This window comes from Pezoporus flaviventris, unplaced genomic scaffold (genome assembly GCF_033815535.1).
Source record: "Pezoporus flaviventris isolate CSIRO_AGI_PZ_B2104156 unplaced genomic scaffold, CSIRO_AGI_Pfla_v1 ptg000046l, whole genome shotgun sequence".
NCBI lineage: Eukaryota > Metazoa > Chordata > Aves > Psittaciformes > Psittacidae > Pezoporus > Pezoporus flaviventris.
This window is the reverse complement of record NW_026892594.1, coordinates 3306854-3322777: the sequence shown is the minus strand read 5'-3', so window position 1 is coordinate 3322777 and position 15924 is coordinate 3306854. Positions and strand designations below refer to the sequence as shown.

At 53.2% G+C, this 15924-nt stretch overlaps 1 protein-coding gene and 1 long non-coding RNA gene across 2 annotated transcripts in view; one reads left to right on the top strand and one right to left on the bottom strand.

The window, feature by feature from the left end:
- The window catches only part of LOC133276801 (uncharacterized), a 459153-nt gene that overhangs the window by 195643 nt on the left and 247586 nt on the right, over positions 1 to 15924 (bottom strand). The gene's annotated exons all lie outside the window — the stretch shown is intronic.
- The window catches only part of MKLN1 (muskelin 1), a 109833-nt gene continuing 105726 nt past the window's right edge, over positions 11818 to 15924 (top strand). Inside the window, exon 1 of the mRNA XM_061467966.1 lies at positions 11818 to 11956. Within this exon, the coding sequence (XP_061323950.1) occupies positions 11859 to 11956 (98 nt within the window). The 5' untranslated portion in view covers positions 11818 to 11858. The remainder of the gene's footprint in view (positions 11957 to 15924) is intronic.

Here is a 15924-nt window from a genome sequence, read left to right as displayed (position 1 = left end):
GTGTTATCCCAACGCCTCCCTAAACAGCCTTTCCGTGGGGATAGCCCTTCGGATTGGGCTCTGGATAGTACAGAGAAGGCTATTTGGGTGCATTTGCTGCTGAGGCAACCACTGGAGAAACAAAAATGCAACTTGAGATTCCTTGAATAACTTGCACCGAGAGAAGACTCTCGTTCCTTCACGTAATGGTATTTCTGTCTTTGGTTGAAGGAAAATTAGTCCCTCGTCATAGGAGCAGCGTGCTCCCTTTATTTCCCACTTGAACCCGAGTGCTGAGGAGGGTCTGAAGGGAGGCAGGAGGGTGATATAATGAGTATATCCTTCCCAAAGCCCTGCCTTTCCCAGAACTGCTGCCAATATTCCCACCTACTTCGAACAAACCCAGGAGCAGACACAACAGGCAGCAATCCTTGAGAATAAAGCAGCCTTTCTGAACCTTCAGGGAATGGGCAAAACCTCTCCCTAGGGAGCGCCGGGATGGGGCATGAGGCTGTCTTACAGCTGGCAATGCACCATGACAGCATGGCCACAGAGCTGCGTTTCATCAGGCCTGGCAAGCAAAAGGATGCTCTGCTTTTCCAGAGGTCGGGAATTACACCTCCTTATGGAGCTCTCTGCAGAGATTTAGGCGCGTACGTGGTGGAGAGGATCAGTTCCAGGTTATCTGTGGTTTCTCCCTTTCCTGCTCCTGGAAAGGAGATCATGAGTGACACATCCAGAGGGGGTGCAGAGCAGTAGGCAGAAGATGCTGAGGTGGTGTGTGGCTGGCTAAACACATCTAGGGAAAAGAGATGGGAGCTGGCATCATCTCCACGTGGCCTGTGGCTGCAGACTCAAAAGGAAACAGGGAGATCCCAGCAACCTCACTGGAAAAGTCATCTTTTGCATGGATCAAAGCAGGAGATTGTGTCTGGAGTGAGAAAATACATACATAGTGTGAGAAACGTCTGGTCATTTAGAAAAGAGGCAGAGGGGGAATGTGATTCCTTGGATTGGGCTTGTATATTGGATGTATCCTGGGCTGCATCCAAAGGAGCACGGACAGCAGGTCAAGGGAGGTGATTCTGCTCCTAACCTCTGCTCTGGTGATACCCCCCCCACCTCAGTCCTGTGTCCAGCCCTGGAGTGCTCAGTACAGGGAAGACATGGACCAACTGGAGATGGTCCAGAGGAGGCCACAAAAGATGATCAGAGGGCTGCAGCATCTCTGTTATGAGGAATGGCTGAGAGAGCTGGGCTTGCTCAGCCTGGAGAAGACTCCAGGGAGACCTTATTGCAGCCCTTCAGTACTTAAAAGGGACCTATGAGAGATGCTTTCTAGCAGCGTCTGTTCCAACAGGATGAGGGATGATGGCTTTAAAAGAGGGGGGATTCAGGCTGGATGTGAGGAAGAAATTCTTTCCAATGAGGGTGGTGAAGCACTGGCACAGGTTGCCCAGAGAGGAGGTGGATGCCCCATCCTTGGGGACCCTCAGGGTCAGGCTGGATGTGGTTCTGGGCAACCAGGTCTAGTTGAAGATGTCCCTGCTCATTGCAGAAGGGTTGGACTGGATGAGCGTTAAGGTCCCTTCCAACTCAAACCATTCTATGATTCTATATTGCCTGGCAAGCAAAAGAGCCAGGCTTGCAGAGCTGGGACGGATCTCAGTGGTGTTATCAGGAGGGCACTGGGACAGCACTGATATTGATAAATCTCATATACAACAAGAAGAGCTTAAAAACATTTGTTTGCAAATCCAGAGCATAATTAGCAGTGAGTCATGGAAAAAAGTGTTCCACCTACTGTAAAAACAAGCCGGCGCTGAAGGGTCTGCTGGTCATTTGAAAGCATGGAGAGAGCTTCAGCCCGAGATTCCTTCCTTAATTGCACCACTCGTGGCCACTTGCTCTAAATTAAGCAGACGGGAGCACAAAAGAGCTAATGCACTGCTCTGAAAGACAAACTATTAACCAAAGTGTCTCTCAGATGTTTAACTTCAAGGAGGCATGATTGAAATCTCATCAATTATGATCAGCGGACATGAGAAGGGCTTCGAGTTCATCCATAACGTAATTTGCAGAATAATACAAATTAAAGATGTGAAATCTCTTTTAGGTTGAGTCTATTCCAGTCCCCAGGGTGAGAGAGAGGGTCTCTGTATCGTGCTTCTCGCTGCGCTGCATGCATGCCATAAACGCAGTGTAAGAAAAGGTTCCCTAATGTGCTTTTGTTACTCAGAGGATGTTGCTATTGAATATTTCAACTCAGGGCTTGGAGCAAGCTGCTCTAGTGGAAGGTGTCCCTGCCCATGGCAGGGGGTTGGAACTGGATGAGATTTAAGGTCCTTTCCAATTCAAACCAGTCAATATTTGAAGGGGGCCTATAAGGATGCTGGGGATGGACTCTTCATTAGGGACTGTAGTGACAGGACAAGGGGTAACGGGTTCAAACTGAAACAGGGGAAGTTTAGATTGGATATAAGGAAGAAGTTCTTTACTGTTAGGGTGGTGAGGCACTGGAATGGGTTGCCTGGAGAAGTTGTGAATGCTCCATCCCTGGCAGTGCTCAAGGCCAGGTTGGACAGAGCCTTGGGTGACATGGTTTAGTGTGAGGTGTCCCTGACCATATCAGGGGGCTGGAACTGGATGATCTTAAGGTCCTTTCCGACGCAAACCATTCTGTGATTCTAGGATTGTGTGATTCTATGATTCTACAGCTGCAGACACAAGCATGCTTTGTGCCTCTCCAGGCATATTCTCTTCTTTTGTCTTCATTGGCAGTTGTCTCTTTCCAAAACCCACCCAGTTGTTCTCACATCTCTTCTCCTGGATTACAGACAGCTCTCCCATGTCCCTGGCATCCTCTTCCTTTAAACACTTTGCACAAGTCCCCTGCCCTCAGCAGACTAGTCAATGGGAACAATGAGCTTAAGGAAGACCGTGACATTCCCGATTGGAAACCAAGATTGAGTCCTTCACTTCCCACTGTGCTGCTGACAGCAATACTACTTAGCACTTCTACCCTGTGCCGCATTACCCAAACATTAGCTAATTATCCTGCTGACTCCTTAGAAAGTGGGCAATTAAATAGTTAGCTCCATTCTCCTGATGGGAAAACTGGGACACAAAAGAGGTTAATAAGGGAAAGGCCAATCCCACTGTGTAGGGTGGAGAGCAGCCTATAGTTTGGAGGAGCAATGGTGAGTATGGGGCTTGTTTCACCCTTCTCACGCCTGCATTAAAGCTGAGCTTCTTCTAGTGTAGGTATAAATAACCAGCACCTTGGGAGAGTGATTCAGCCTCACCCAAGTCATGTCCCATTGTGGTGGCTGAATCATCCTCTAGGAAGAGCTCCCACAGGCTCCACCTTCTCCATAGTGCAGAGGGGAAGAGAAGGACCTGGGAAGGTGTGGATGCCCCAAGCAGGCAGTGTGAGTTGCTTCCAAACAGCAGACAGCAATGTTGGCAGGATCAGTGCTCAAGAGCTCCTGGATCCTGGGGAATGTTTTGCTGGTGTCATTGAAGCCAGCTTGGATGTGCGTTTTGATGTCTTGATGAGCTGTGACAGAATGTGGGCCACGAGCTCTGTCCTTCCTACTATCAGTTCAGTGACCAGCGCTCCACTACAACCACAAATTGAGGCTATCTTTGGAGGGAGCAAATGCTGAAATAACCTGGTTTTATGCACAGGGAAAGCGTTGAGCAGAAAGGTCTTTAAAAGAAAGCAACAGAAGGAGTCCAAACCTAACAACAGGAGCTCTAGCCATTGTGACTAAGTAGTTCATAGAATGTGTAATTATGGCACTATAGCAACTATTGAATTCCAAGGCACAGTCTGCATCTGAAACACAGGCCAGAGCATCCTCTTTGGGTGATTCAGAGAAATCATCACAGCACCCCAAGTGCAGGGAAGGGAGAAGCACTGAAGTGTGCGATGAGCAGCGGAGGCGCATCCTGATGGGATCAGCGCTGCCCAAGCTGAGCACACCTGCCTGGGGGGGGGGGAAGAGAAGAGCAAATATTTTTAGCCTGCAGCACAGCTGCAAGCATCTGAGCATCTCTTCTGCTTCCTACGAGTGCTCGCTGCAGCGTGGAGCCGAGCGAGCGTGGGGGCACCTAACGCTGGTGGGCACGGAGGGGGTGATGTGAGGGCATGTTAGAAAGCTCAGTTTTAAACAGGGGAAGTTCAGGTTAGGGATAAGGAAGAAGTTCTCTACTGTGAGGGTGGCGAGGCCTAAAGTTGCCCAAAGAAGAGCTCAATGCTCCATCCCTGGCAGTGTTCAAGGGCAGGTTGGACAGAGCTTTGGGAGATATGGTTTAGTGTGAGGCATCCCTACGCATGGCAGCGGGTTGGCACTGGATGATCTTAAGGTCCTTTCCAACCCAAACCATTCTATGATTCTAAATTTTACCAAAGCACTGAGGGTATGAGTACGATTTGTGATGCAGTTCCCATCTCCCCAGCTTTCCCTGCTCTTGGGTGCCCCGTTTCAGTTCAGATGGGGCCGAGCACACAAGGGTACCAAGAAGATCTTCTTTCCTCAGCGTGGCTCGAAGCCACTTGCATCCCTTAAAAGGCATCTTCTGACTCAGATACACTCTCCTCCATTGTCTGGGGCATGTTGTTTTGCAGCTGGAGTCTGGTGAATGAAGCTGAGTTACTGACCTTGATTCAGAAAAAGAGAAAAAGCATGCTTGTGCTTTGTGAAACAAGCCTTTTAAAGCTGCCTTTTATGCAAAGAATTATGCCAATGTGCGTATGGAGGCGCTGGTATTTCTGGTCCCTTTCAATCTTCTGGCTCGTCAGTGAGCTCTTTCACTGATTTCAGCCTTTAACCAAAGGATGGATGCTGCAGGAGGTGGTGAAGGGGACTCAAGCAGGTATTGGAGTGCTTAGTCTGGGAGCAGATGCTTGGATCAGTGCCTGGATCAGAAGGGGTATTTTATTACGTTGAAGGAGGTATTGTTTTGCTCATGAGGATGCACAGATGATCCCTCTCCCTAAAACCTCCCTATAAAGGTTATATTTTCCCTTTATCAGCGAAGGCAAAATATAACCTTTGAGGCTTTCTCTCACCTCTTCTCAGTGTGGATACGCGTTGTGACCTTGCAGAGAATGGGTCTCCATCAGCTTTGCTATGTTTTTTTTTCCACTGTGTCATCAAAATGAGAGTGAGCAACCTCGTCTACTGGAAAACGTCCTTTCCCATGGCAGGGGGTTGGAACTGGATGAGCTTTAAGGTCCCTTCCAACCCAAACCACTCTGTGATGTGTGAGGCCAGTTTGGAGAGGTTTTTGCAGTGATCCTTCTCCACCCTTGCGCACCGATTAGAGGCATGTTTCATGGAAGGCACTATGGGAGCCAGCACACGTTTGGCTTGGGAGGATGCTCTTCAGCACGGTTCTAGCACAAACAGGTACGTTTAATCCCCTTGCACCATACGCTGAGTTAAAATGAAGGTCCTGCCTTTGCAGAAGGAGCTGGGTTAGGTGAGCATCGCCAGCCTCTGGTGCGACAATACCCCATCAGGCCAGGACTCCGCTTCCGCTGGGGAAACAATAGGAGCTTACACAACTGCAGCCCACTGGAGGCTTTCGCCTTACTTCACGGCTGAGCAACGAGACCCCAAATGTTACAGCTCTGCCTCATGTCCTTGGCTCTGTCGTGCTTTGGAAGGAAACACGCTGCGTCCTGCGCTGCCAATGCTATTTCCTCTCGCTTGTGCTTTAAAGGTCTCTTTTTCCAACAGCTGATGGGCTCCACAGCTCCGGGGAGGACGTGAGATCCGGCTGGCCCACGATGTAGCTGGTATGGCCCCGTGCCATGTTGTTGTTTGTATTGCTTTCATTTTTTTGGCATCGCTTGGCTCTTCTACGCAACTTGTTTTCATCCTGAACTATGTGCTCATTCCATATCCAAACACCCACGCCGGTTTTGCATGAGGAAACTCGAAACACACGCGCAGTAGAGGAGCGACTTCGCGATGGGGAGAAGGAGGGGGGAAGGAATGGGATGTCTGTCCCGAGGCACACACAAACGATTGTCAAATCCTCGAGCTGCCCGTGGCTGGATTTCCAGCTCACTGACAACAAGCATCCTCCTGGTAAAGGGATGCGGGGCACATCTCTTGCGGTCACCCTGGCCTCGCACGGCAACTCTACCCACTGTCCAAGGCACCCGGACGGGGACCTCCTTGCTCTCTGGAATGCTGTGCCCTGAACACCAAAGGGACTCATTTTTGCGGCTAGGAGAGCCCACGCTTCCCCTCTGTGGCCCCATCCTCACAAAGCAGCCAGCTACAGGCAGCATGGATGTACCCAGCTCTGGTCCTGGAGGCACCAAATCGTGCTGGAGGGTTCATAGGATCGTGGAACAGTTTGTGTTGGAAGGGACCTTAAAGCTCATCCAGTTCTAACCCCCTGCCACAGGCAGGGACACCTTCCACTAGAGCAGCTTGCTCCAAGCCCCTGTGCCCAACCTGGCCTGGAACACTTGCAGGGTTTCAGCAAGGTCCCGAGTGAGGGGGTCAGGAATAGGACTGCTCTGCATGGTGTTTGCTCCCTAAGTGCCCTCTTTGGGGTTCCCCAAAGCAGTGGATCTGAATCTTGGGATGGTGTTGGTGCCATTGGGCTCCCCAGGTTGCATGGATTCAGTGTTTCATGAGTGCTGCAAACACAGCATGGCCCTGGACCAGCAGAGCAGGGCTCAGATACTCACGGTTTCTGAGTCTTTCCTATCTTTATGGCCCCACTGCTGCTGCAGTTGAGCCCCATCAGCCTCCCTGACGGCAATGCAAAGAGCTCAGCTGGAGGCTCCAGGCTGTCCAGACGGGCAGGATGCTGCTCCCCTGCTCACCACGCTCCTCCTCACCATGCTGAGTCTGCTCAGAGCGCGGAAAAACCCTCTCCCAGTAACTGCATAGCACTGGGGAGGCTGAGAAACCAGGAGGACTCCAGCTTGCAGCTCAGGATTGCTTTGCCTCCTCGCAGCTTTCCCTGCTGCCTATGCTGCAGATGAATAAAGGCTCTCCAGGGCTGTCAGTACTGCGTATTTCACCAGCATTCACTTCGCTTTGAGTCTGAAATGTGCTAAAAATAAGCTGGTTTGGCATCCAGGTCCTGATTCAATTGGTAACAGGATACCAGGGCAGAGAAACTCCTGGGGTGGTTTGCACAGTGCAGCGGTGAGCAAGCGGCTGCTGGATGGCCTTCCTTCTCTTCCTCTTTCTCTTCCTCTTCCTCCTCCTCTTCCTCTGCCGCATCCTGGCTGCTATGGGGCTGTCACCCACCACTCACTCACAGCTCCCTGAATTTCCTATTTGGAGGTCACAGGTTTTATATGGCATTGCTCCTCTTGGGCTGGTCGTTAGAGAGGCTTCAACACCGAGGTGGCATCTCTGCCTCTGTGGCTGGGGGTGTATTATTAGTGAGAACCTTAGTAAACTATTTAATGCTACACATAGGGGAAGAGAGGCTGGAAAACTGCCCACAGAGAAGGAGCTGGGGGAGCTGATTGAGTATGGGCAGCTTGTGCCCAGGCAGTCAAGAAGCCCCCAGCATCCTGGCCTGTATCAGCACCAGCGTGGCAGCAGGGCCAGGGCAGGGATTGTGCCCCTGCACTGGGCACTGGTGAGGCTGCACCTCGAATCCTGTGTTCAGCTCTGGGCCCCTCACTCCAAGAGAGACATTGAGGTGCTGGAGCGGGGCCAGAGAAGGGCAGTGGAGCTGGTGCAGGGCCTGGAGCACAAATGTGATGGGGAAGGGCTGAGGGACCTTGGGGGTTCAGTGTGGAGAAGAGAAGGCTCAGGGGGGACCTGATGGCTCCCTCCAAGTGCCTGAGAGGAGGATGGAGCCAGGAGGGGCTGGGCTCTGCTCCCAAGGAACAAGGGATGGGAAGGTCTTTTCCAACCCAGCTGATTCTCCAATTCGATCATTCTGTGCTTTCTTTTAATAGTCCTGTGGCAATGTGGGGAGGGGGCTGCCTACAGGCAGCAGGTTTGATAAGCCAAAATGTCATGGGAAGGCCACAAACTTCACAAAGCCCCATCGCTGCATCAATGAAGGGAGACGTGGGTCTTGGTGCCTCACATACGGACTCTACAGCACCACTGCAGAACCGTGTGGCTTTGAGAGCAGTGAAAACCCTGCGAGCCCCTGTCCTGGGAAGGGTCTGGAGATGAAGCTCTCGCTGCTGCCTCTTGCTTTTTATAATCCCCAGTTGATGCTCCAGGCTGCAGCACAAGTGTTCCATCCGCAGGCAGATCCCGCTGCCACATTCTCACTCGCTTGCCTAAAATAAAGGGGGGAAAAAAAAATAAAAAGAGCCTTGTGCTAATTTAATCGAGGCAGGCATCGCTGTCCTGCCTGGTAATACCTCCCCAAGCTGTCACCCCAGCACGCAGCTGCTTGTTTGTTTGGCTTCCTGTGTTTGGTGCCCTGCTCTGGAAAGATCTCCTCTGTTTCTCAAGCAGCCCCAGGGATGTCCCAGAGCTCCCCATTGCTTTGGTCTGGGGGAATGACCTCCAGGGAAAACACTGCGATAACCTCACATAGAGAAACGTGTCAGAGGATAGGGAATGTAGGTGCTGGTTCCATAGGCGCTTGGCGCCAGCCTCCTGGCATGCAGCTATGCAGTGGGACAAAGCACTGAACGTGGTGCAGGTCTGGAGATCCTCATGGATCCCTCCAAACTTGAGCCTGGTGCTGCAGACCCAGAGAGGTACCAAAGCTGCCAGTGAATTATTCAGCAGCATCAACAGCAAGGGAGGAAATGGTTAATGTTTTCATAGCTGTTTAGCATCTTCATGAGTGATCTGAGGGTGCTGAGGCGCTGGCACAGGGTGCCCAGAGAAGCTGTGGCTGCCCCATCCCTGGCAGTGTTCAAGGCCAGGTTGGACACAGGGGCTTGGAGCAAGCTGCTCTAGTGGAAGGTGTCCCTGGCCGTGGCAGGGGTTGGAGCTGGGTGAGCTTTAAGGTCCCTTCCAACACAAACCAGGCTGGGGTTCTGTGATCAAGTGCACCCTGATGAAGTCTGCTGATGACACCAAACTGAGCGGGGAAGGTGACACTTCAGCAGGAGTACCTGGACTGGATATTGGGCTAACAAGAACCTTGTGGAGCTCAACAAGGACAAGTGGAAGGTCTTGCACTTGGGAAAACCCAATCCCAGAGTGCAGCACAGGCTGGGATCTGCCCTGGGAACAGCTCTGTGGGAAGGGACCCAGGGGTCCTGGCAGACACAAGCTCCATAGGAGTGAACAGTGTGCTGCTGTGGCAAAGAAATCCAGCAGGATGCTGGGGGCCATCAACAAGGGCATCACCAGCAGGGATGAAGATGTCATTGTCCCACTCTACTCAGTGCTTGTCAGGCCACATCTGTAATACTGGGTTCAGTTTTGGTCTGTGCTGTACATGTGGACAGGCTGGAGAGGGTCCAGGGAAGGGTCACAAAGATGATCCAAGGACTGGGAAGCCGTGTGAGGAAAAGCTGAGAGAGCTGGGACTGCTGAGCCTGGAGAAAAGAAGGCTCAGGGGAGACCTTATCCCCATGTTCCAGTATTTAAAGGGTGGCTACAGAGATGGAGAGTCCCTGTTGACAAGGAGTCACGTGGAAAAGACGAGGGGTGATGGGCACAAGTTACTGCTGGGGACATTCCAGCTGGACACAAGAGGAAAGTTTTCCCAATGAGAGCATTGGAATAACCTCCCCAGGGAAGTGATGGATTCCTCAGTGTTGGACACTGTTAAGATTCATCTGCACAGGGTGCTGGGACATCTGAACCTAGGTCATACTTTACCTGGAAAGGCAGGACCAGATGATCCTCGAGGTCCCCTCCAACCTGGGGTTCTGCCATTAACCACATGGGATCGCCTAAAATCCACCGCAGAAGGAAGAAGGAGATAAATAAGTGATTAAACACGGCACAAGATGTGGGGAAACACTCGCGTTCCTTCCCACAGCCGGGACCTTCCGGGCTCCTCTCCCCGCAGCCCACGGATGAGCTGGTGGATGGGTGGAAAGAGTGACCCAAGGAAAGGAGCCGCGCTTGACCCTCAGCTTGCGGGTGCTTTCCAAAGGGACTGCTGGTCATGAGCTGAATGCGGGCATCACTTTGATTTCACTTCTTAGTTGCTTGTATTTATCTGTTTACTGTAATTTGCGGTGACTTTAACGCCTTTAACTCCTTCTCAGGGATGCAAACCCCCACAGCCAAACCCACCCAGGGCTTAATCACTGGCAGAAGTGTCAAAACAAGCTGCTTGGAAGTGTGGGATTACACAGGCAAGTGCTGGGCTATAGAGAGAAGGGGATGGCAATGTGTGACCCACGGCACAGGGACCGGTGCAGGAGCGCTGTGGGATCACGTCCCGTCGGGTCTCCCTAGATCCCTTTCCCAAGCACTGACCCACGGCCACGGGAACATCCCATTCCAGCCCCACAGCCCAATGCAGCCCCATGGCACATCCCCCTGAGCCCCACAGCAGGGGGGATCCCCGTAAGCCCTAAACCCCAATGCAGTCCCATGGTGCATCCCCCCCCCCCCCCCACCCCCCCGAGCCTCATTTCAGCCCTTCAGAGCATCTCTCTGAGCCCCACAACCCTTCTCAGCCTCATAGACATCCCCCTGAGCCCCACAGCAACCCCATGGGGGATCCCCATGAGCCCCACAGCAACCCCATGGGGATCCCTATGAGCCCCACAACCTAACGCAGCCTCATGGTGCATTGCTCTGAGCCCCACTTCAGCTCTTCAGGGCATCTCCCTGAGCCCCACAGCAACCCCATGGGGATCCCCATGAGCCCCACAGCAACCCCATGGGGATCCCTATGAGCCCCACAACCTAACGCAGCCTCATGGTGCATTGCTCTGAGCCCCACTTCAGCTCTTCAGGGCATCTCCCTGAGCCCCACAGCCCTCCTCAGCCCCACGGGCATCCCCATGGGCCCCACAGCAACCCCATGGGGGACACCCATGAGCCCCACAGCACAACGCAGCCCCCACAGCTCCAAGAGGTATCACCCTTTAGACCTCACAGGCCCCATTGCTGCCCCACACCCCATCTCCCTCCACTCCCCCGGCCCCCCACAGCACCCTTTAGACCTCACAGGCCCCATTGTTGCCCCATTGCTGCCCCACACCCCATCTCCCTCCACTCCCCCGGCCCCCCACAGCACCCTTTAGACCTCACAGGCCCCATTGCTGCCCCATTGCTGCCCCACACCCCATCTCCCTCCACTCCCCCGGCCCCCCACAGCACCCTTTAGACCTCACAGGCCCCATTGCTGCCCCATTGCTGCCCCACACCCCATCTCCCTCCACTCCCCCGGCTCCCCACAGCACCCTTTAGACCTCACAGGCCCCATTGCTGCCCCACACCCCATCTCCCTCCACTCCCCCGGCTCCCCACAGCACCCTTTAGACCTCACAGGCCCCACTGCTGCCCCATTGCTGCCCCACACCCCATCTCCCTCCACTCCCCCGGCTCCCCACAGCACCCTTTAGACCTCACAGGCCCCATTGCTGCCCCATACCCCATCTCCCTCCACTCCCCGGCCCCCCACAGCACCCTTTAGACCTCACAGGCCCCACTGCTGCCCCACACCCCATCTCCCTCCACTCCCCCGGCCCCCCACAGCACCCTTTAGACCTCACAGGCCCCATTGCTGCCCCACACCCCATCTTCCTCCACTCCCCCGGCCCCCCACAGCACCCTTTAGACCTCACAGGCCCCATTGCTGCCCCACACCCCATCTCCCTCCACTCCCCGGCCCCCCCCAGCACCCCAAGTCGCCCCCCTCCACAGAACCGCCGCGGCCCCTTTAAGAGCCGGGCCCCGCCCCTCGCGGTCGCTGCCGGGGCCGCGGCTGCCGACAACAAGATGGCGGCGGCGGCGGGGGGCCCGGCGGGCGCCGAGAGCCGGGTGTTGGGTTATACCTTGCACCGCTGGAGCAGCTTCTCCTCCACCTACCTGCCCGAGTGAGTGCCGGCCCCGGCCCCGGCCCGAGGCTCCGAGCACGGCTCGGTGTTGCTCCGATCCCCGCCGGGCCGCTGCGGCCTTTCCGCGCAGGCCACAGGCGGAGGCCCTGCCTCCGCCTGTGGCCTGCGCGGAGAGGCCGCAGCGGTGAAGGGGATGTGGCGGGGGTTTGTGTGGGGAGGGGTTGGTTGTGGGGCGCTGTGGGGTTTGTGTGGGGATTTGAGGGGGGGGGGGAAGTGTTTGTGGGATCTTTGTGTGTGTGGGGCGTCCAGTAGGGTTTGGGGGGGGGTGGTGTATGGGGGTCTATGCAGCAGGGTTTGGGGGGCTGTGTGGGTGTAGGTGGGTTTGGGGGGGTGTATGGGGGTCTGTGCAGCAGGGTTTGGGGGGGCTGTGTGGTTGTAGGTCTGTGAAGGAGGGTTTGGGGGGTGTATAGGGGTCTATGCAGCAGGGTTTGGGGGGGCTGTGTGGGTGTAGGTGGGTTTGGGGGGTGTATGGGGGTCTGTGCAGTAGGGTTTGGGGGGGCTGTGTGGGTGTAGGTGGTTTGGGGGGGTGTATGGGGGTCTATGCAGTAGGGTTTGGGGGGGCTGTGTGGGTGTAGGTCTGTGAAGGAGGGGTTGGGGGGGTGTATGGGGGTCTATGCCACAGGGTTTGGGGGGGCCGTGTGGGTGTAGGTGGGTTTGGGGGGGTGTATGGGGGTCTATGCAGTAGGGTTTGGGGGGGCTGTGTGGGTGTAGGTCTGTGAAGGAGGGTTTGGGGGGGCTGTACAGGGGGATTTAGGGGCTGTGGGTGAGGGGGCTCTGCCTTAGGGTAGGGGGTGTGTGGGGTGTGCATGGCAGGAGTTTGGGTGTGCCTACAGTAGGATTTGGGGGGGGTTGTGTGTGGGTCTGTGCAGCGGGGGGGCTCTGTGTGAGGGTCTGCAGCAGGCTTTGGGGGGTCTGTACAGAAGGGTTCAAGGGGGGTTGTGTGTATGGGTCTCTACGGCTGGCTTTAGGGGCTGTGTATATGGGAAGGGTTTGTGTGGCGTGGTTGAGGGGTGCTGCGTGTGGAGGCTCAGCAGGGCTGGGAGGGTGTTTGGGTCGGCGGCTGAGCACCACCTCGAGGAGGGATGTGTGTTGGGTTTGGGGAGCGGTTGAGGGACAGATCCGGGGGGGGGCTTTGTGTGGTGTGGGGGGGTCTGAGCTGCAGGTTTGGGGGTGAATAAGTGTGTGGGGGGGCTGGCTGCTGTGTTAGGGTCAGGTAGGAGCCGTGGGGAGAGATGGACGCTGTGTGTGTGAGAGGCTGGTCACCACGTGAAGTGGGGAGAAGGGTCACTAAACCTTCCCCCTGCCCTGCCCCACAGGTCTGGGTATGTCAGGGGCCTGGGGCACTGTGTTATTTGGCTGCGTGTCTTGCCCCTGACCTCTGAAACACTGGCTCTCATCACCTGTTGTGTTTAGGGAAAGGGGGTCAGCTGCTGCCCTCGTGTCCTCTCTGTTTGGGGCTTGGCAGAAGGGGGCTGGAGCCGTTTTACTTTTACAGCCATCAGCTTGTGCTGCTGCGCTAATGTGAACCCATCCTGCACAGGAAGCTCGGCTGTGTATTCCTGTTCAATTCCTTTACTTACTAAAAGTAAGGTTTGGAGTGACTACGGTGTGGTCTGGTCGTGCTGTTTTCATCACACCTCTTCAGGCAGTTGGCTCCAGGGTTGGAGGTCGGGAGGGCTTGAGGATTGCAGCTCTTGGCCACATCCGTCACTGCGGAGTCCTGTCTAATCATTGATGGGGCTGGATTTAATAACCGGTGCTTGAACCCACAGTCAACAAGTGACAGGGTTGGATGTTTGTGAATAATTCATGACAGGAATAATCTCCGCTTTCCGAAATGAAGTGAGCCTTTAACAAAACCAGAGTTTTCCTGACCGAGCTCCTTGTTGTTGTGGCTTTCTGTGTATTTTGTTACATAATAAAAGGAGCAGGATTCCGTTCTGTTTGATAGGCTTTGGTAATGAAGGTAATCCCTTTAGCTTCCTTGTTAACAAGACTTGACTTTAAGGTGTTTCAGCTCTGTGACCACACTCGTAGCTGTTTCTACCAGCGCTTCTGGCTTTCAACAGCGTGTTAGTGTTGGTCCCTGAGTAGAAGAATGACAGCCCGTTATTGATCTCACTGCTGTGACATGAAAAGATGATTCTCCTCAATATTCCTTTCCAAGGCTCTCAGTCCTTTTATTGCTATAGACTTACGTTGGGAATTAATGTTCATGTGATACCTGCAGTGCTGCCCAAAGCCCTTAATGTCATTGCCTTCTGCAATGCAATTCCCTTTCCTGTAGTAGGGCTGGTGTTCTCCAAATGCATGACCTTGCATTCCGCTGTGTTTTATGATGTTTAAATGTGCTTATCACCAGTAAAAACAATGTTAAAGGCTTTTAAGCAGTGTTCAATAATCTCAGTGATGGGGTTGTTCTCTGGCAGACTGACCTTGAGTCTGAGGGATGCTGGTCCTGTGCTGTGTGTTGTCTTCTGTGAAAGCTTTGGGTTTTAACTTGCCGTCTGCTAACTTCTGCTGCCCGTGTTCTGGGGGAGAGTTTAACTGCTGTGTGAAATGGAACGTGTGATTGAAGATGGGATTCTCCAAAGGAGATGATTTATAAAGGAACGTACGGGAGGGTAGGTTTTTGAGGATGGAGGGAAGATGGAAAACTTCTAACATGCAGGAGCATAACATCCAGCAGCAGATCAAGCTGAAAGTTGGTTTAGTATTTAATCTGTGGAACAGAATGATGCTTTTCTGGAAGGATGTTGGGAATTCTGCTTATACTTTAGTTTCAGTAAGTTTGCTAGTCAGGAGGGAACCACATTAACCTTGAAGAAGAGGAACTCTACCATAATGTGTATAGGAATATACTGCTTGTTAAATCATACTGCTTGTCGTTGGGAGCTGTGTGGTATTGCAAACAGAGTGCTTTTGGAAGAGTAGCAGAGTGGACTAGCTGTGGTCTTTGTCAGCTAAGTGCAATTTAAGCACACTTCTGAAGTAGTTGTGTGGTTTGAAATGTGAAACAAAGCCATGAAATATAAAGCTTTCATTGTCACTGCCCAGGGGAGAAATGAGATGCCCAGTAACTTCCATCACATCTGCTTAGGTGATGCTGAACTGAAACTGAAGCTTTCCAGAACACTGAAATCATCTGATAACTGCTCTTTTTAATTAAAACAAAACCCCCCTCAACCAACCAACACAAAACAAACACGAAACCCACAAGTGTTTTGCAGAGACCTTTCCGGTCATGGTCTGGTTTGGCATCACTCTGTAGAAAACCACTTCTTTCACTGACAGAGAAGTTTCTTCTGTTGAATGCCAGGTTCTTTCCTATTGTTTGGTGGTCGTACAAGGGGATTAGTGCTGGATCCAGTTTCTGGCTCTTTTACCAGTGCTGGAGTTTACCTCCATGTTTGCAAAGCCTTTACAAGCGTTAAATGAAGACTGTCCTTCTTGAGTCAGCCAAGGAATAATTCCTCTGTTACCCAAACTGCTGGAGTTGTCCTCTCTTGGCCGGTAGCTACCAGCAGGAAGACTGACTTGTGTATTTGTTTTAAAAGCTCTGCGGGTAGAAGTCAAAGAGCTGATTTAGTTCTCATGTCTAGTTCTAGCGTCTAGTTCAGTAGGTTGTGCCTTTGGGAAGCAAACTGATCCAAGAGGAAATATGTTCTTGAAACATCTGGTGTTTCCAGACACACTTTGCCTGGGCAGAGGCAGCCGTGTGTGGAGAGGCTTCGGCTTGTCCAGCTTGGAGAATGTTCAGCCCAGCACATCGCCTGAGACTCCTCTGTCACATCCCTTCCTTTGGCTCTCTGTGGTTCCTCTCTGAAGGAATGGAGCCATGTGGGAGGTTGGTTGTTCCCTGATGTCTCACAAAGGATCATCCCATAGATTCCCTCACCCCAGTCACTTCATGTGAGTACATATGCTTTAGACATATGCTGAGGGAG